General features: G+C 35.9%; 1 protein-coding gene across 1 annotated transcript in view; it reads right to left on the bottom strand.

Annotated features, from left to right (window-relative positions):
- Positions 1-22278, bottom strand: part of ADGRV1 (adhesion G protein-coupled receptor V1) — a 279169-nt gene that overhangs the window by 256424 nt on the left and 467 nt on the right. The window contains exons 2-7 of the mRNA XM_086771404.1: positions 10839-11023; positions 8922-9071; positions 7738-7833; positions 6554-6658; positions 4858-4971; positions 1103-1668 (exon numbers count right to left, since the gene is read on the bottom strand). Coding sequence (XP_086627530.1) covers positions 1103-1668; positions 4858-4971; positions 6554-6658; positions 7738-7833; positions 8922-9071; positions 10839-11023 — 1216 coding nt within the window. The remainder of the gene's footprint in view (positions 1-1102; positions 1669-4857; positions 4972-6553; positions 6659-7737; positions 7834-8921; positions 9072-10838; positions 11024-22278) is intronic.

Genomic DNA, 22278 nt, shown 5'->3' with positions numbered 1-22278 from the left:
TACCTCAAGGTGGCCTACAAGAAAGCTGTGGACAATCTTTTTACCAGGGTCTGTTGCACCAGGGCAAGGGGTAATGGCTTTAAAATAGAGGGAGGTAGATTCAGACTTGATATTAGGAAAAAGATTTTTATGCTGAGGGTGTTGGAACACTGGCACAGGTTGCCCAGAGAGGCGGTGGATGCCCCATCCCTGGAAACATTCCAGGCCAGATTGGCCAGGGCTCTGAGCAACCTGATCTGGTTGGAGATGTCCCTGCTCCTGGCAGGGGGGTTGGACTGGGTGGCCTTTGGAGGTCCCTTCCAACCCAAACCAGCCTGTGATTCTGTGATTCTATGATACTGGAAATGTCATGTTTCCTGCATCTGACAAGCACATGACTACAAAAAAAATTCTGGGAATTATGACTTCGAAAAACTTAAAAAGCAAGATTTATACTGAAGTGCTGAGCTCTAAATAATATGAGATATTACTTCAAAATTGTTCTTAGGATGATAGCTTAATGCATTACCTGTTTCTCTGGGAATGAACTACCATCAGTAGCTAGCAGTGGACATTTTTATTGAGACTGTCAATACCGTGTATCGGTCCTGCATGTAAAATTTGTATAGAGCTTTGATTTTAATCTCTGTAAAATTACAAATATTTAACTTATTTTTAAGTTTAAGGTAAGTACTTCATGGGAGAAACTCAACACTTTTTTTGTAACCACTGATTTTATATATAGTAAACACAAAGATTTACCCGGGAAGGAAGCCAGAAATCTACTTCCCACTTGCATGAACTGATGTGTGGCAGCCTAACAACTTCATTGATCCTGACTTTAGACTAAGGGTTTTTCAGTATTCTGACAATGTGATTAAATATTTACAGTTTTTACACACAGTTCATAAATATTAAAATAGTTCCTGTATGATTAGACATTTGCACTTCCTTAAAATCTGTGTAGATACAGTTGATACTAATAACAATGCACTATCTGACTTCTACATTGTATTTTCAGTAGTGATTTAATAAATAATTTCAATGAAATTCTAAGGATGCTTAACAATGCCAAACAAATCTCTTAAACTGACTAGATACTAGGTTTGAAGATCTGTAGTACCTTGAAATCTGGTCTTCATCAATAATAACAGTCTGAGCAAATAGCATACTGTTGATCGATAGTACTCCATAGGGTTTATCATTCGGTTGGATCGTGACATGAACAACAGATGGATTAACCAAAACAGCATCTCCCTGCAAAGTGTCCTTAAGAAGCAGAATCTGAAAGGTCTCAGCAATTTCTGGTATGGCATCATCAAGGATCTTAAATTTCAGGTACTTTTCATGAACTAGAGGTGGGAAAACGATAGTTGTATTTGGCTGTAGATCTAGGAAGTCTACATTAAGCTGTGCATGTGCTGTTGAATCCCCAGTTATGATGGCGTAACTGACAGAGACTTCATATTCATCAGGTCCAATTAGTTCTCCACTGATATCCTTACCACGAACCACTTGAATTGTTACCACGTCAACTTCCTCAGGCACCATATAAGCACTCTGAACAAAACGTACAGGACTGTCATTTTTCTTAATATTAATCTGAACAGAATTTTTTGTGGTGTTGATTTCAGCCCCTCCTTCCACGCTCCTCAGATGAACAATAAACAATTCATCATTTTCAGGTATCTGGAATAATAATATTAGCAACTGGGTGTAAGTCACATTTCAAATAACATGCAGAACACTCTTACTGAGAAATACATTCTATATATTTTGCAGAAAAGGCTCCTTTCCCATTAAAACAAATGGGAGGGAAGTCTTGCTTTTAACTTCGGTTGAAAATCATTTCTCAAAATCGAATGTTTCCATTTTCTAAAACACACTTCTGTGCTCTGGCAATGTGAAAAAAGGGCGGAAAGCCAAACAAAAGCAAAGCATAAACCAGACAAGAATCAGAACAAGCTGGATCTTTCCAACTTGATACTATGAGGAAATACAAACTCTACTTTTGGAAGACACTTCTATTTGGAAACAAATGTTCCTCCTAATTATTTAGATTTACATCTTGATTTTCTGATGTTGATATTGATTTACCTCTATGCATGCCTGAGAGAACACAGGTACAACTTACAGACACAGGCTACCTTGGCCCTTCCATTCCTATCCACCCGGAAAAGGAACACCTACGTTCAGACACACCCAGATCCCCAGAGAAAATTCCCATCACAAATCTGAGAAAGTGTTTGCCAATGCTTAGTAATTAATTAGGCTTTGACATTTCCACAAAATTACTGTTTAAAACTACAGTTTAATTTTATCTATTTGTTCTCCAATATCTGATGAAGCCAACAATAAGAATGGCTTACAAACCGCAAATTACAGAACTTAAGGATGAGATTTTTGCTTTAGATTACTACATTTTATTCCCCAAATCTTAATTTGCTAAACCTTTTTAACTAAAAATATTATTATTTTATTAATATAGATAGGTAAAAAGCAAATCTTTAAAAATTATTTATGATCTTTGCATCTCATCCTTGCTGTGGACTCCTGGAAACTAGTATTATTTGCTTCTAGGAAGAATTCCAGGACACAATTACTTCTTTTTTTGCTAATGGTAATACTCTGTTATAAAGCTGACAAATCCTTTTCATGCACTTTTGTTTACTGAGCTAAAAAAGTTCTGAAAAATCTGCTGTCGGATATTTCTTCTCTTTCACACTCATTTGTTAATTGGCCACCCTCAGGTCCTTTTCTAGGGCTAAGAAAGTGAGCATGAAAATGCCTTTATAGCTGATGCCAATCCTGTCCCTTGTTTGGCTTGTGGCACTTAAACTTGCATAATGTTGTTGACTGATTCAGGGTTTTTTTTGTCAACGTGAGATCTGGAAGCTCTCAGTCACCTCTCTCCTATACTGAGATACCATACAATTATTTTACCTTATTAGAACAGATGCCAACTTACATTTTCCTTAGTTCACTAATTAATATACTATCTTACACCACAAAAAATATACACTTAAAGACAGTCACAATGTATCCATACTTGTAGTTGTAGTTTACATCATAGCATCTCAGAACATTCTATTCTTAACGGTATCATGATTGACCAATAAAAAAACAGACTTCAAAGACAACAGTATAAAGGATTTCCAGTCCTGCCTTGCCCCTTTCATTTTTTCTTAACAAAGTTTTCATTATTCCTCACAAGAAAATTACTATAAATGTAGTGCTGTGGAGATCGTATCTGCAGTCCTCTAAAAAAGGCCTATCCAATTCAGTAAAATACTTGTTTCATTGGTTTTCCTAGCTCCAGATCCTAAAAGCTTAAACTAAGTTCCGAGAGTAACATTGGATTCTTGTGAATTCCATCATCATCATCACAAATAAAGGGCTTTTCGCAAAATTAACTTTTCAAGTACATCTGTGGAAGACTTTTCACCAAACGGACCAGCCACACCTCTACAGACCAAACTTTGAGAAACAGAACTTTAACAGCATCTCTCATAGGGAGAAAAAAAAAAATCACATCCTCCCAAAAAGTCTAACTGTTTCATTCTGTGTATAAGACAGAAACATTACATCTAATCTGAAAGAGATTTTTCTACACACCCGTCTGGCACAGTCTCTTAACATTAAAAACGTTACTATAGATATGGAAACCAACAGAAACATGCAAAAATTGCTTTAAAGTTGCTCAGTTCTGAGACAAGCACTCTTTTGCTATTAATTTTTTCTTCTGAATTTCCTTATTGAGTAGTTCTGTACCATATTTCCTTTTTCTGGTGCCTCTATTTTCCCTCTCATACTCCCCGTTATAAATTAAAAAAAAAAAAAAAGAAAAGATAATCATAAGAAAAATACAAATCACAAATTGAAAGGTAGAAGAATATGGAGTTTCTACTCTGAAACAGAAATAAAGGCTCACAATATATAGACTTTTTTTTCAAAGACTAATCTAAAAATTGGAAATTTTAAATTATCACCCAATATTCATGCTTTTCACATGATTGCCTCTTTCTTTCAGGAATGTTATTTATTGTAAATATTTTTAAAAATATGTTTCTACCTTGAAACATAGCTATATAAGACATCTACACAACTTTTTTTTTTTCCTAAAAATCTATCAATCTATCTTTTCCCTGTGAATATTCAACGTGTTATATTCTTTCTTTAAAGGCAAACACAACATGTCCGCTCTTCACACGAGTGAGAACCAATCAAGCTAACAAAGAGTAAACTGGATTCTTATGCGCTGTTAACTGAAGGCAGAGAAGCTGCACAGGCATCGCTAGGGATGTAATAAAAAATGCACCATGTAAGCAGTGTTATGAATAGGTTCCTTTTGCCTAAACAATTAATAAAGACAAGAAGGATAATTTGAGTTCATTATGCAAACATAGCCTGAATTTGCAAAGCAGACAATTAGGCAAAAGCAGAGCACATTGAAAAAGAAATATAGAAAAGTTAACTACAGAAAGGACAGTCTAACAGATAAACTTACATCTAGCTCAAGAACATCATCCTTGGCCATACAACAAGGACTTCAGTATTCCATTTGAAAAAGACATATAATGCTATGACGTTTTCCTGATTATTTATACGTTTACTGGAGCAGCACCTAACAGGTCTAGTCACAGCAGCCAGCGTAACTTCAGCAGCTAAAAATATTCACTGATGAGAATTACAGAGGTAGCATTAGAAGGACTAAAAATGAGAGCCCATAGAGCCAAAATTTAACATCATTTCACTAAGCAGAAGCACTTTTAACCTTATTTAAACCAATGAATTTTGTAACTTATTACTCTAAGTCTCTCCAGAACATCAGTTAACCTTCTACATATCCAAACCAAAATGAAGTCAGTTTGTTCTTACCTGATCATCAAGCACTGTTAAATTATAAATCAGCATTGATCTCCCAGGGGCAAATGTAATATTTCCCCTAGCTGGACTTAAGTCTTCTTCAGCTGGGTTTGGTCCATCTTCTATCTGCAAATAATTTATTTTTACAATAAGAAATATAAAAAATAGGAATACAAATGTAGTACAAGTACAATAATCAATATACAGTGTGTGACATGCATAACAAACGACAATCTATTCAGTCATCTCCTGCTCACAGGCACGCACATTCAGCTGTGAAAATCTGCTCTCTGCAGACTGAGCAGCAATCTGATCGGCAGATGGAGTAAATCAGAGTAACTACTCTGAAGAAATTATGTATTGCCAGAAAAAGAGGAAGAAAAATACTTCCGTATAGGCCTGTCTTTGGACTTAGGACTCTTTGGTATTCACTGATGCATAACTGACTCTTTTAGACAACTGAAACGATATCCAGGCTAATTTAATTTAAATCAGTTATATTTCATAATAAGTTCCAAGACAAAATAATAGCAATTACTATGTTTGTGTGCTTTCTATCTTGACTTGTAATATTAAGGAAATTACAGTTAATAGAATCATAGAATCACAGAATGTTTTGAGTGGGAAGGGACCGTTAAAGCCCACCCAGTCCAACCCCCCTGCAAAAAGCAGGGACATCTCCAACCAGGTCAGGTTGCTCAGAGCCCCGGCCAACCTGGCCTGGAATGTTTCCAGGGAAACATTACAATTAATACTGAAACCTTAAACACTAGGAAGACTGTTAGAGGCAATACATTGTGATTTTTTTAGAAAACCCTGTACATTTTTTTCAACATGTGCATATAAACTACACTGTCAGATGTACTTGATTTATTGTGCAGATAGTAAGATTTATTGGACCTTAAAACAAAAAGATCTGCAATAATTACACAAAGAATCTCATCCTATACTTTAACTATATGTGCTGCATCTAGCATGCAATAAAATCCAGTACAAATCTATGGAGATTTTGACAGGTCTAGATTAAACACTCGATGACATATAAGACCAGACAACTGATAAAGAACTATCCATATGCAAGAATGTATATGTAATTTTAAAGTGCATATCAGAATCAGAGTGCTATAAGGAAAAAAAAAAAACAACAAAAACCAATAAAGGCAATAACTATATCACATTCAAAACAAGTATGTAAATAGCCTAAATATTCAACATGAGTAAGTATTTTGAAAGGTTTAAGTTTCTGGGAATTCAAACTGCAGTCTTACAGATACAGAATTTCACTAAACACTGAGCTCTCATACTTACATGGTCAAAGCTGGCACAAGCATTAATGACTCACTCAGATGTTTATTTGTAAAATATACAAAAATTTTAAAGGAATATTAAATAAGGCATTTCTTACATACTTAATACACATTGGTTTTTAGTAATACCAACTAATACTGCCTCAAATGTTTACCTAAATGACACAGAACACTCAGTTTCTTCTAATAATCTCTTCATTTTTCCTCAAATTAAACAGTCAGATAATCACAATATTTTCCATTTGACAAGTAGTATCTTTCCATTTTATGAAACAGATTTAACAAATGCAGACATAGGTATTTTGCTCCTTTCACTTTTACAAACACTTTGATAAGTAACGATTATGGCCTCACGGTTTCATCCAACAGAGTAAGGTATGAAGCCGTTTCGATAAACTCACCTCAAAAGTTACGATGACTGTCCCGTAGGTTCCCCTCTCCCTAATTAGAGTGAGAGGCACAAATTCATTTCTGCCCCGGGGCTCATTCACTGTGATTAAGGCAGACTAATGAGGAAGAAAAGGGACAGGCAATCAGGCACAGATCAAATATCACAGCAGAAGGAAGAAACTGTTACCATAGAAATACCAAACTCCCACAGACAAGTTAATCCAATCTGCAAACCAGTCCACTGATGGCATACATTTCCTAGCAACCAATCAGTTCAGCTAATAAAAAGCTTGAAAGATTTCAGATAAAAAAAAATTATCATAAGTTATGCAAGCAGAGTGAGGCTTTTTTTTTTGTAAATTAACCTAGGCAATATACACAAAGCACTGGCATATTAGCAGTGGTATTTACAGGAGCTCCTGACCCCATTAAAAATAGGTTTTCTCCACTAAAAAGTCATTTATCAGTTAACTGGCTATAAATGCACTCTATCAAACTGTTGTAGCTGAAAAGATTTCAAAGAATTACATCAATTCAGGGAGCAGTATGGCTTAGTACTGTGGTGCTAAAAATTTCTCGTGCTGTTTTGCTTCTTCAGGGAAGCCCTCTATGAAGATTAAACTGCTGGCAGTAAGGCACAGTTTCCCTTTCTGCTAACACAAAACTCTGCGTTATCGCAAAATAACCCCCACACCACTAGAGTCACACCAGTGTCTTAACGCAGAAGGTGTTATACAATGCACATATCATGATACTGTTGTCTCAGCTAGACATTCAAGTATAAAATTACTAAAGATGGGAAAATTATATATTCTCAAGATTTCCCAATCACATCTTTAACTTTCTTCTGGCATTACTCCTCACTTCTTTCCTACTATATTTAGATCTTGACTTACAGATGAGAGGCAGTGGGACTGAACAACCTTTCAGAAGTTTTATATTTAAGATGAGCAACATAGATATTCACACAGGTGTAAGCGTCTCAGGCTATGTCTCAGCACCTAGTATAGAAGTATTAAAGCTGTATACATGTATGAATTATATACACATGTATGAATTACCTCTAGAGATATTTTCAAAGATGTAACTCAGAATCAGTTTTCAAGGGATTCAGTTGAATAACTAACCAGCATCTTTGAAAATTTCACCTTTATGTTCTCTAAAATTTTCACATATACCATATAAAAAGCCATACCATGTTAAAGGAAATTATTCCAAAGGCATTGTCATTTGATAAGATTGTGACAGTGACAGATTTGGGTGAGCCAACCTTTATCCTTGCAGATGGTTTCTACAATTAACAAAACAAAATAAGTATATTAAATATGGTGATGGGCAAAAAATACATAATTTGACTTTACTGTCTTTTAAGAGTAAATACTAGCTATAACAAATTGCACATCTTTTTATTATATACTGCAATGAAAATTATTGAAAGCAATAGAATGCACCAAAGTAATTCCTAATTATTGAAGAAATACACTCTATACAGTCAATAATAAAGTGCATGAAAGAAACTCTGTAAATGTTTAATCATATTTTGGCAACCTATTCATGACACCATCATAGTAGGGAACTAGGTATGAAGCATGTAACACTGCCAGAAACTCCAAAGTTGCTCTTTTTTGCCTAACATTGGTATAAAACTGAAATTTTGAAGCTATTATACTGAGATATCAGCTAAAGGAAAGAAATCCTTGCAGTACTGTAAAAATGAGCTATATTTACAAATCAAAGAAAGAAGGAAGGTAAAATATGCATTTTTATATTCACTGCAAACGTCCCTGATATGTGTAATAATTGGCCATAAAATATAAAATTTATCTTTACTGAACTGACATCAAACTTAGTCATTAACTGTTACCTAAAAAAAAAGTTAATGTGGACCCCTCTCCTGTAGCACGACTCCTGTGAGACAAAACCATATGCAGAGATTTATCAATAATTATTTTAAAAGTTGTTTGCTTGTTTTTAGGTAAGTCATGTTTATCCTCAGCTTCTGGAGGACTGGAAGTCATCATCTTTCTTTTGCTACTTCCACCCTCTCTTCCAGGTACGGTCTACGTAGGAATACAGGAAAGAGCCTCTTCACAATCTAAGTCTTCTTCGGTCTAGTACACCGTCAGAGGTCCACAGCTGAATGCGGTGCCTGGTGAAGTTTCAGACTGTGTCTATACTGCACAATCACATCACACAGAGGCACCCAGAGGAATGGCAAAACCTTCTGAAGAGCATTAAGCACCGTTCTGGCTAGTCTCCAGATTTGAAGTTCTTACCTATTTGGATTAAGATTAACAAGCAGTGTGACTACTACGCAATACCATCCATTTATGTCAGATTACCCATTGTTTTCTGAGGAACGGATCAATTGAAACTTACTGGTAGCGTCAAGTAAAATGTGAATGTCTCATCAGCCTCTGGAAGATCATCATCACAGACAGATATATAAACTGTTCGATTTGTTTCTGTATCGGGTATAAACGCAGCTGCATAGGTGTCAAAAAAGTCTCCTGTGTTTTCTCCATCAATCTGCAATAAATACACAACTGAATGTCATCTCCTTCTTTCCCTCCTATCTTCTGTAATATTATTCTGGACTCATTTAATAGACTTCATACACTGTTCTTTGCACATGATCCTTCCTGCAATTTCCCCTGCTGTCACAGAGCTAATTTCTGGACAGAAGTTACAGATAATTGCCCCTTGTATCTATGCTGAGTAACCAAGAAGAAAAAAAAAACAACCCAACAACACAAACATGACACTTTATTCAGAACCATTTATTATTTCCTTCCTTGGAACTGGGTATCTTTTGCATTATGCACCATATGACCAGTTTTTTAATGGAAAAGCTATTCCTAGCACCAATCTGTATACTTCAAAATACCCTACCTGAACTAAACTTACCTTAAGATTCAACTGCCCTCTGCCTTCCTGTCTCATTCTAGAGACTGGAAGGAGCCCAAGCATTTAACCTAGATTAAGATTTTGATTGCCAAAGCTGGCAACATGAAGTCTTCCATAACAAACAGCTCTGCTTTCATTTCAGTCAACAAAATAAAGTCCCACTGATTCTACTGTAAGTAAGGCAGTAGTGTCAAGACAGCAAAGTGTCTAGGTTAAGTTTACAGCTAGAAGCTGAGACTACATGGAGAGAAGCAACTGAACCAGCATAGCTGCCACACCTGAAACTGCCATCCTTGTGTGCACTAAAGGTTTGAATGAAGAATTGTGGAAAAGGCTATTCTTCATTTGAGAACAGTGAAATTATAAGTTCAGTGAAGAGGAAACAAAGTATGGAAGGCGTTTCTGTGGCTCTCACCCATCACTGAACATACAGACAACTCCATTTTATGTACCTCAGCCAACACTAGACTTACCAAAAAGCTCTTACAAAAGCAAGCTATTCATCTTCCTAAAAGAGCTGCTCAAAATATTCATGTTACAAACAAATTTTGGAATTTCAGGACCTTAATAAGGAAATGAAGTTACTCTGCTTGTTGCACCAGTAAAGAACACCAGTTTCAAAATACAATCACATTTTCTCAAGGTTTTCTCTGCAGATGTTAACAAAGTGTGAAATCCTTACAGATCACTTTCTACTCCTTGCAACTGCAAAGACATATATTTTTCATATTTACTTACAGGAGAATAAAATGCCGTGCAGGAACACAAACAATTTCTTTTGTCTACAGATGTAGAAATTCATAAGCAGTACATCTTCTCTGGTATACTGCTGTGTTTTCATGTGGTACTCATGACACATAGCATCCTACTCCATACACATATGGTATAGCACACTTTAAGGGGTTTAAACTTTTAAAGGGAATACAACCCTGGTTAATAACAGCTAAGAAATAAAGGAAATAATGTAAAAATACTAAGTCTGACCTTCAAATTAATTGAACAATGTCATTCTTAAAATTCATACAGAAATCTGACTCAAACAGTGGGGCAGATATTAAATTGCAGGTTGTACAGTAGTTTGGAAAAGGCAAAACTGTTATACATCCACATTTTCAGTATAAGCTCACAGCTACCACCAATAGCAAACAAGGACACGAGTTCGGACTTCTACCTGAGCCATTAAGAGCTGGCTCCTTGAGATTTTTATACCATACTTTTGAAAGCATTGATACAACTGGGAGTTTACTCAGTTACAGAAACTGGGTGTTGCTTCTTCAAAGTGAAGCATTGTCCAATTGAAATACCACCCTCCTTTTCACTGACTTGATAAAAACAGGCAAAATTCAAAACTTCAGGAAAGTATTAATATTTACTCAAAACATTTCTTACCGATACAATTGCTGTGATGTTAGCAGGCTTCCCTGTCCTTTCAATTACAAGACGAATAACAGTTGTACTTGTTTCATTAACTACAAATTCTGTTTGTCCACTGAACTTCACTTCTGTTTCTCCAGATGTGAAATGAATGAGTAATGCTAAAAGCAAATAAACTAATAAAGAAGCAGAGAGCATCCCTATAGAAAAAGAAATTAAGAATTAAAAAAAAATCATGAATCTAAAACACATAAAACATTCCCAGTCCACCTTACCAATCCAATCAGTGCTTCTCAGCCCTTAAAATACTGAAACTATCTTGTGAGCGTCAGAAATGAGATGAAAACACGCACAGGTGTCAGCTGTAGTATCAGTCAGATACTCTAATTATCATCTACATCTAATTCTATCTTCATAATTTTCACATTGGAATTTTTTAGACAGTATTTATCAACTTTTTTGAAGTGGAGGAATAAGTAACTTCCATTAAGAAAAAACAATAGCATTGTTACAATTGTTTTCATTTAAAACCAACACATAATTAGCTTAAAGGTTAACAGTTCTGTGTCCACTTTCTTTACTCTCTTGATTCCCTTTAGAAATGAACACGAACTGGCAGGAAGGGTGACGGGTGGGACGTTTCCAGTCATCTCATAGACCACTTTCTGACATCTTGTAGACATTAGATGCTCTTAAACATTTGCACATTTACTTAAGATTCCTTTCACTGCTTCTCATATCCTGTGATTCTGACTCTTTCATGTTTTCTTGTCATGGAGAATCACTGTGGCACATTTTAACGCCATTATAACCTTTGTACAGCCAGACCTTTATTCTTGTTTGTTTGTGCACAATGTCTAATTTTTTTTTCTGCTAGGGTAAGACAACTTAAAACTAAGGTGGATTATTTCTCTTTCATTAGAGCCCAGTTAGGTAATGTAAAATGCAAGTTCCAGTGAAGTTGTCAGGTCTGGATACTGTGAAAGATGCACTTTTAAGATGCTCTGGCACAACAAAATGGAAACAGCTGCTATGTTATGCAGAGGCTTGTGTTGTACACTGCTGACTATAACTGAGAACGTGGAAGCTGGATGGAGTAGACTGCTTTCATAAGGATCTGAGCAAACCTGAACAAATCAAGAGAACAAAGTTGAGCGCTAAACACCCAAAAGCCTTACAGCATAGATATTTAATGGAATTAGTTCTCTCAGCAAGTTTCTTTTAATCTGTAGTCACTATTTTATAATGTTACTTTCTAAATTTTCTGTACAAAAGATACAAACAATACTTGTATAATTATATATAAAAATAATATGTCACTTTGCTTAAAATTACACTTTCAGCTGCTATGCTTACCAGATGAATTTGGTCAATGATGGCTGGATAAACTGGACAGAACATATTAGATTAATATTTGCATATCAATAATATTTAAGGTCAGCCATGTTTGCAAAGCACTTGGTTTTGTTCATGACTATAGTAATATTTATTATATACAGGGGAGAAACTCTTCAGCAGGGCCTGTTGTGATAGGATAAGGGGTAATGGTTTTAAAGCAGAACAAAGCAGATTAAGACTGGACGTAAGGAAGACTTTTTTTACACTGAGGGTGGTGGAGCACTGGCCCAGGTTGCCCAGAGAGGTGGTGGATGCCCCATCCCTGGAAACATTCCAGGCCAGATTGGACGGGGCTGTGAGAAACCTGATTCGGTTGGAGATGTCCCTGCTCCTGGCAGGGGGGTTGGACTGGATGGCCTTTAATGGTCCCTTCCAACCCAAAGCTTTCTGTGATTCTAGGATTTAGTCATTAATGATCACTGAAACAGAAAATATCATAAGTATATTGAAACGTATTTTTGTAAAGTGCGTGCCAAATTTGTAATCAGAATAAACTTGAGGTCCAGCACATTCTGAGTGTTTTATGTACAGAGTCAGGTACCTTTAACCCTGCACTGAACAGAGAATAAGATAGCCTTCAGATCACTACAATAAACACAGCTTCAGAAAGACTTCAAGACTTTGACTAATATTACAATAAACTCTGTCTGGGCAAGGGTTACTTTTACATTGTGAGGACTTGAAATAAACTGCTTTCAGGCAAGTCAAAAACCAGAAATTATCCACAGACATGACATATTAAATAACTGTAAGTTGGAAGTACAATCAGGAAAATGATCAGTGTCTCATAACTCCTACACGGAAGGACTAGTGGGATGACAAATTTAGCCACTTTTAATTCCTTGTAACAAAAAATTCACCCAGCTGTACTGAACATCACAGAGGAAACAGGCAAGCAATGAAAGTAAGTGCAAAAAATCAGGACTAACCATTTTCCCTATGAAAAACAACTATCCATTTTACAACCTATTTGAACAATGTTTTGTTATTTCCAGCAAAACGTCACACAGTAAAATAACTTTGCTGCAGAACTTCACATTGCTATAAACTCTTATTACCATGAACAGAGTCCTTCAAGATATCCATGGATCTTATTCATAATTCAACGCGTAACAGACTTTCAGGAACAATGCTTGATTCCTACATATCTATATATACATAAATACACATACGTAAAAGCCCTGGGATTTAAAATTGTCAGCATTTCTCAAGCTGACTGTATTAACTTGAGAGATGTTTTTGTTGTGGAACTGGTCTGAAAAATACAAACCTTCAAGCTGGGAAGAGAATAGTTGTCTAACCTTTGTAAACTCTGAGACAATTGCACTGTCTGCAGATGCAGGCATCATCCATACTAAACTGAGGAATCTGTTGACCTTTTAGCTTCAGCTGTTACCTTGTCATAGACTTCACAAATATCTTCCCACGGTACATGCTTCTAGTAAATAATACTGAAAACATGATCCTTGAGGGCAAGATTACAAAGTTTAGAATTACATGAATTCTATTACTTCTACTAGAGAGCATTCTAAAACTATAGGATTACTCCTGTGGAACAAGAGAGGTTTCACAATCATACCATCAATTATTTAGCTGGTGTGTATTCTTCCTTGTTATATTATTTGTTCTAAGATTTACTTTGCACAGCCTGCCAAAAGTAGTTTTTACCCTGTTTTTATAAACTCGACTTTGAAAATCATTATTATTTTTAAAAATTGACGTAATATATTAAAAACACATAAATCAAGACTTAGAGAATGCAGAACAAATTTATTCCAAAAATTGTTAAGACACTATAGGTCATAGTATTAAATTACGAACACACTTTGTACACTAAACTCCTACATAAATTTATATAGGAACACAATTTGTTCTGTATTAACTGCATTGCATAAAATTCAACAGAAGCCTTTGAAAGATCAGGGATTAAAAGACTACTATTCGTCATCTCCCTCACCCCAGTATACTACTGGTGAGTTTAATTTTTTTTTTTTCAAATTAAGCTGAAACTCTAGGCCATGTTCATTGCTAAATTTTGGTAAAGTTGGTACATCCAATACTTCTCTCTGCTTCAGCTAAATACTATTTAATTCAGTCCTCTCAACCCAGAATATTCAGTCAGGCTTTAAAATAGATTAATGAGTCAAAGTAACTTCTTTTTTTTTTGAAACAACAACAAGCAATGGAATATTATACATCTTCAGAATATGTACAAGTCAATGGACCAACTATTTTATTACTGTGTTCTGACTAAAGCTATTTCAAATAATGAGTTGTAGTATCAGTGGTGGTTTAAAGCAATGCTACATACTGAGGCCTAGGTGGTGTTTGTAAGGGGTTTAGAATAAAAATTTCTGCCATCAAAACCAAAAGAAAGTACCTCTCAAAAAATGATCTAGACAATTTAAAGGTATTAAAGAATCTTAAAAGTCTAAAAATCACATGCTTAATTTCTGGAACAAATTTCAGATGCAGATTTAAAAGTTTATTAAAAATGAGTGAACTTTTCTGCAGACTTCTGTAAAGAATAAGAAGTCCTTTCTACAGGTTTTTACACTGGCTTCTGTCCTTAACAAATCAAGACTCCTAAGAATTAAAAGATCCCCTGGTTATTTTCACTGAAGGGTGAGGAACCTACAGACTAATAGCACATGGAGAGGTCAAGAAGGGAAATGGAAGGGGTGCAAGAGAGTCCAGATTTGAAATGAAATGAGTGTAGAATGCCAGATACGTAATAGAGAACAGCAAAAGAAAAGGGAGTTCACTAACAAAGAAGATGGAACAAGGGATTAAGTACCCTGTACCACTAAGGTGCCATTGCCGCTCGGGAGAAGAAATGAGCAGGTACGCTGAAGCAGCACCTCTCCCACCCAGCAGCTACAATTCAATTACCATCGCTCATCCCCGCACAACCCCATTGTAGGTTTCTGAAGTCCACCGACACAGCGCAGCAGAGCAAGTGTAAAGCCTGGTGCACTTTTCACTGCCTGTCCTTGTCTACTCCCCGTGATTACAAATACCCAGCCAAGCAGAACATTCAAAAACTGGCATGCCTAGGACTTTGCATTGAGTACAGCATTACAGCTATCAATGGTTGCCAGAGAGAAGTCTATTCACAGCAAAGATGTCAGCACCCACCAGCATCTTTGGCTGAATACAATGGGAGAGAGATACATGTGCTCTTTCATATGTAAAGAGGAGATTCCCTGAAGTACACAGGAACAGCTCCGAGCAAGATGTTTCACAAGGTCATTGCCCTTGCTGCACCTGTTATAGAAACACATTAAAAATCTGCATATTTTCAGCATTTTTATTTCAGGGATTCTCAGAACCACTGAAATTTACAACAGCATTGAAGAACAACCTATAAAAGTAATAGGAATTACAAAAACTTTCATTTACTGAACTTCTCCTTTCTATGTTGTCATGATCCCAAATTAAGAGAGAAATATTTTATTTATTTATCTCTCTTTACTTGCCTCAAAGTTCCCACGGTTCACACATATGCAAAGGAGGACACAACAACCGTGGCTGCAAAACCTAGAATCTGGACAGTGGTTGTTACCCAAGACTGAGCTGTTGGTTTTTGTTCCTTTTCTTCATGTGGGCTTTTTTGTCCAGATGTAGGATAAGGAAGTCTATCACTCTAACAGAGACTGGAAAAGACAGTGTTGGAAAGGTACTATTTCAAAATAATATCTTTCTAGATCCCTTTTTTTTTCTTTCAACCTGCTTCACATGGACAAAACATGAGAATTACAGTAAGTCACAAGAAGCAGCGCATTGTCTGCACCCCTGGACTGCACTAATAGTTGCAGCATTTGGTGCAAGAGTCTGTCTCACCCGTTTCCATGCACGTTATTCACTGTCACTGGATGCCTTCGCTTCCAATTCTTCTCTAGGGTTTCCTGTCTTCCTCTTTATCACAAAGACATTCCAGGTACCCACCCATCAACTCCCTTCTTATTACTAACATTGGAAAGTGCTAGCCAAAGCACAAATGTAGACTGCTAGGTGCTGAAAATCCCTCGATCACCTTTCACTGTCCTGAAGTTTTTGGGCTCAGCTGCTTACTTACCTACTCACTACTGCTGCCGTGACTGCACCACACCGCAACCTCAGCTGCTAGGGAGATTTATCTGCATTTGAGAGTAATGATACTGACATCAGTCAACGATTCTCCTGACCATGTCCTTTTGAACATTTGCAATATTTAAAGAAAAACCCAAACTTGTTGTCTATGATCATATGTATCACCAGGAATAGCCAATTTAATGTAACCTGAACATCTCTACATAAAAATTCTTAGTCATTCAGTTAGATTCCCTTGAAAAAGCCACACATCCTTCAATACAGACATTTTATCCCAAGGAAGAAAAGATGCTTAAGCTGCCTGCCATTGTATTTACTAGTCAGAAAGGCAATTCTATCATCACAGCCAGGAAACAATACTGAGAGTGGTGAATCTGCAAGCTGAGGCCAAGACAGAGGCCTGATGAGAAAGAAATCCAAATCACCTCATCCTGCTCTTAGAGGTCATAGAGAGGTAAAAAGTGTACCAAGCCCAGAGTACCCCTCGTAACTTTTCTGGCAGCTTCTTTTCACTTCCTCAGAAGAATTTGAGTGGATCTCAACTCTAACCTTGAATTTTAAGTTCTAAAGCATGTAACCATCACTGAAGAACCAAGTTTTATCTCTTAAGCCAGATAATGCTAAAGGCTTTCTGAGGTAACTGCCTGCTCCGCCCACCTTCATTCTGAGCAGGGAATAACGGGCAAAACTCTCCACCAATGCTGAATCCACTACTTCTGTTTGCTAGCAGCAAGCAGAGAGAACACAAGCCTTTTCTACAAACATTTGCAGTTACCTTATAATTTGCTGGGCAGACAGAGAACCAGACAATGATTTTGATGAGATTTAGATCCAGATTATTTTTACCCACAGCACCTCCAGCAAACGACTTGGAGTTATTAAGGTTACTTTATATTTAGAACAGAGATTAGAGTCGAACGTAAACAAACTTTGGCTGAAATCTGCTAATTAACAATGTTAAGAAATACACCAGTAGGAATCTGAGTTTGCCCTAATTCGTACCAACGAAACAACACTGGTATCAGCTGCAGAACTTCTAATACACCTCATGCAATGGATGAAAATCTATCCATATATAGTTCTAACTATATACTGTAAAAAACCAATATATTATTTTGGAATAGTTGCACTTTGCACATAGTATAGGTTTAAACAAAAGGTAAATCTAGTTTTCAGCTCCACACCGGAGATCCTTTTCCACCTATACAGCTCTGATGAAAACAGCAGACATCTTTCACTAACAGAAACTATTTTACAGGGTTTTCCAGAACCAAAGCCTAGCATTTTACCTAGGTGTTTTGCTCCCAAGTGGGGCTTGAGACACTATAAGCACCCATACTCTCCCTCAAATGGTTTCTTGCACAAAAAAAAAAGCAACCAGAAAACAAAACAAAACAAACAAAACCAAAACCAAGCAACCCAGCCATGAAGATTCTTAGCACTCCAAGCTCATGTTCAGAAGTAACTAAACGCATGACTGAGCCTGCCACAGGATCAGGGTCTTACACATATGGAACCAGAAATTCAGCTGAGGAAGGTCTGCAGGCTTCAGTGAGGAATATCCATTGATTCTACTTCAGTAAAATCTGAAGTTTCACAATAATTTCCACTTGTATCTCTACTTTGGAGGTTTCTTGCACGTCCTCAACACTTTTATTTAACCTATTTTTAGAACATGGCAGCAAAGGACAACACTACCATAGCTTCAAATGCCTAGTACTTGTCCTGAATGAAGTACTAGAGCCTGAGTGAGTAACAAAGATCAGAAAAAAGAATTACGGGCTCCTGCAATATAGGGGTTATTTTTCTCATACCTAAAACGAAAAATGTAACAACTTTTTTTTTTTTTTGCAACAGTGCTTCATACATAATAATCTTGCAAGAAAAAAAGATCTGTAAGGTATAGAACAGCAAGTTACAGCCTCATGGTGGGGATTAGATGGTATTATTTCAGGTACACTGACAGAAGAATTATTGCTATTCACAGTGGATTCTTTTAAGTCAATATGCTTGTATGAGCCAAACAGTATTTTAATGTGTTGCCTAATTATTAGAATAATTGTGAGAGAGTTATTCTTGAGTTCATAAAAGTGTATGATTAAACATAAACTTTTTTCAACTATATATGTTAAATTTAAGATGTATATCAAACAAGCTTCATTTCTACAGCTAAACATATTCATTTTTTATTAGACTGCAGCAAAGAATGTTGGGGTTATTACAGATTTGTATTTTACAAAGCCTCTGCAAGAAGTCATTTCTGTAGAAGTAAAAATATATTTGTATAATTTTTAAGAAGATGATGAGCATGGGGCCCTCACTGTAATCTAAACTGTGAATTAATCTGTTAAATCTGGGCAGTCCATTTTTAAATAAAACACATGATAAAGTATTTATGTGGTGAAGGGAACTCCCCAAGCAAAATTTGTTTAGGTTCAAAGACTTCTCACACTACCTTTATCATGTATTGTGCTTTCCTTGGCTTTATAAACTTTTTAACCTATGTCACAATTTAATAATCACTATTTAATAATTATAATCATTCCCTTATTAACTAGGTATTTCTTTTCGTTCTTCTAAGGCACCCTGTAGTTCAAGACAAGGAAATCTCTTTGTTGATTAGTTATTTAAGACCGGCAACAATAACTATGCTGGAGAGAAAGGTGCTTTGAGAGGATTACACAGAGCTGGTTCTCAACAGCACCAAGCCGCGAGCAGCAAATTACAAACCCAAGTACTTCATTGCATGTAACCAAATTGGCTGGTTGAAATGCTAATTGCCTTTCAGCAAAACTAAAGGCAGACAGAGGACCCTGTGCTTCAGAGAATGACATGCATTTTTTTACCCCACTTCTGCACCATTGTCTTGCTGAGAATTATTCAAAATCTATTCATAAAGGTAGCGCTTTTCCTAACCTCCAGAAATGTGGGAAATTTCTATGGCTCTGACCAATACCTCAGATCTGCTGGTCTGCCAAACCCGTAACAGATGGCTGAATTAAGGCCATGTTAAACCCTTAATGAAGCAAAGCTTGAAACAACTCAGAGCAGCAACATATTGGACCAGTCCAGGATAAGTGACTGAGGAGAACGAAGTTTCTTTTGCCACCTGAAAATAAGAATCACAACTGTACTCTAACTAATAAATCTAGACTAGATACAAAATGACATAACCAAACAAAAATGTCTTGGTATATAAAAAGATAGTGCTGTAACATTCTAGATGAAATTCTGTCTCCAACTCACTAAAAAATCCACAATCACAAAGGCTGAGATGAGCATGGAAAGCATCTCCTCTGTTATTTAATTTTGCAAAAGAAATTTAGTCTGTCAATTAAGTCTGTTTTAAATAACTTTATCTTAATAACAACCTTGCTTTGGACTAACGAGTTACTTTTGTAAAGGAATTTAAACACCTTTAACTAGTTTTATAGGAAATATCCATAAGCCAATCTCTGAAACAACATTTTTCATATTTTAAGCATTATTTCAGAACTCCTAGTTTCAAAACTCTTTCTGCAAGCAGACACGAGTTCTCATGTATGGAGTAAAGTCCATCTTGAAAATGTTATTTTCCAGCAAGATTACTCACTCAAAGTGTGACTTAGGCAAGTGAGGCTTTGTAGAAATAGCATCATTTGTGATTCATTAACTTTTTTCAGAATAAAAAAAGTTACAGTGGGTCCACTTGGAATAAGATAAGTGGCCTCTAACATTGAATCCTCCTGGCAATCTTTTTTTTTTTTTTTTTCCCTGGGAAAGAGTTATATGTCTCCTATTAGATAAACGTAATTCTTGAATTTCTGGAACTATGACAAATGCCTACAATCCACAGCAATGTTCTGTGAGCTTGTACTTGATGATGGATATGTTATGTAGCATCTGGATCGTAACACATATCGAAAGAAGTATTCAGAAACTATGTACAATTATTTCTAGTCAGGAAAAGTGTTATATTCACCGTTATACACAACAGTGTCTAAACGTAAATCGCTCAGTCTTGTAGACCTGAAACGCAAGCACAATTTCTACAAATGAGTAAAACCAATCAATAGGATTACACATGTAAAAATAGTTATGTACGTGATTATATCTTTAGGAGGTCAAGGCCTAATACTCTCTGAGCGAAGAATTTCAGCATATTCTTTTTCTCCCTTTCTATCTGCGATTTTGTATTTCTTAGCAAACAACTAAATGACCCAATAGCAAGAACATACTGGAAGAGGTTGGCCAAGAAAGAAAAATATCAGAGAGCAGGGCTATCTGGCAATAAAATGAAACTAATTTGCATCAGATGCCCTATCTCAAATAACAGCGAGTCAGATATACAGTTTACTGTTTTGATGCTTCCAAAAATACCTTAGACTGAAAAATTTCAAATGTAGTTGAGATAAATTTTAATTCTCCCTTTCTTCAAAGTGTGATGCGAGGTCATACTTTTCCATCAAGTTTTCAATGAAACCCTCTGCAACTGCAGTTTTACTAAGCTTACAGGCCATGCCTACGCACTTTTAAAAACACAATAATTACTAATCATCACATTGTTACCATGTTGTAATTCTGAACAACTATGGTAGTTGTGTAACAATATAAAAGGTGGTTTGCGGGTCATTAATATTTTTCTCCGAAATTGCCGTAAGTTGTTTGTACCCCATGACTGAGATCCTTACCGACCTCAGTAGTGATGTTCTTCTTCAGTGCTATCCACTAAAGGTGTATGCTTTCATAGCTTTTCCAAGTCATTTTTTCCAAGCTCTTTTCAGTCATCATATTCATGTATTAAGTAAAATGTGCACATAAGGATTTGCAGACTTAAGCACTCTTTTTTTTTTTTAATGGAATTTCAAAAGCAAATTAAAAACACCTGGAAGACATTAAGTTTAAATAACAGAATTCCATGTATATTAGAGGTTTTAATAACAGAGTGTGTTTAAGACTTGATTCTGAAAATTGAATTAAAATAAAGCTCACAGCAATTTCCAAGGGAAGTATTGCACTGTAGGTTTGAATGCATAAGGATCAATCCCATTCACTAGTATCAACTCTTTAAAACTCATCCAGTATTACTTTTCAGCCTTAAAAACACTGACAGCACAAATTAACTGCCCAGCATTGTTCTCACAAAAGCAAATACCATTTTTCCTATTGCTTTCCATGTGACCAGGACACAGAGCACAATTACAAGCTAATAAGCATGTGCTGCCATTATCGATGTTAATTAGTTCACTCAGATGCAAATTTAGTAAATACCATAGATTTCTTCATGTAAAGCTATTAAAACACTAAAGTGTATTAGTAAGCTAGTAAAGCACAAAACTGTACATTAGAAATCAATAATAACATAAATATTATTAGTGACAACAAATTACAACTAAAAAAAAATTTACAGTCTTGAAATACATTAGCCTTTACATTATCAAATACTTGGTCATTTCAATTCTAAGCTTAAGATGCCCCAAATTATTTTATTTCCTCAGGAATCTGATTCTCCTTTCTACATGGAAACAGTGAATACATTTTGCAGGAGAAAAGGTATTTTAGGCTTAAGGGACAGATAAACTAAATATATCACAATCTACCTTCAGTTATTGAACTGCCCTCATGGCAGATTCTCAAAATGCTTAGTATTTAACTGAAAGAAGATGTGAGCAAAGTATTACCAGGAAAAAAAAAAAAAAACACTTTTAGCTTCTGCATAATGAATGAGGTTTTTTAAAATCACATCTTATTTCACATCTGCACTATAAAGCAATTATAGACTCATTAAAAAACAATGAGTGATGTTTGGCAAGCAGTTCTGTATACATTTGATCTTAACTTTATCTGGGCTAGTCAGAGTGAATTATGCAATGTCTCATACAGAATCAGCATATCAAAAGCAAGACAGACAAGCAATATTTCCAATTGTTAATCACTTACATGTCATATTTCCTTATCAGATGATGATTTGAAAAATTCATTCTTA

The sequence above is a fragment of the Chlamydotis macqueenii genome, chromosome Z, assembly GCF_036417535.1.
Source record: "Chlamydotis macqueenii isolate bChlMac1 chromosome Z, bChlMac1.mat, whole genome shotgun sequence".
Taxonomy (NCBI): Eukaryota; Metazoa; Chordata; class Aves; order Otidiformes; family Otididae; genus Chlamydotis; species Chlamydotis macqueenii.
Note: the sequence above shows the minus strand (reverse complement) of the source record. Positions and strands in the feature narration are given on the sequence as shown.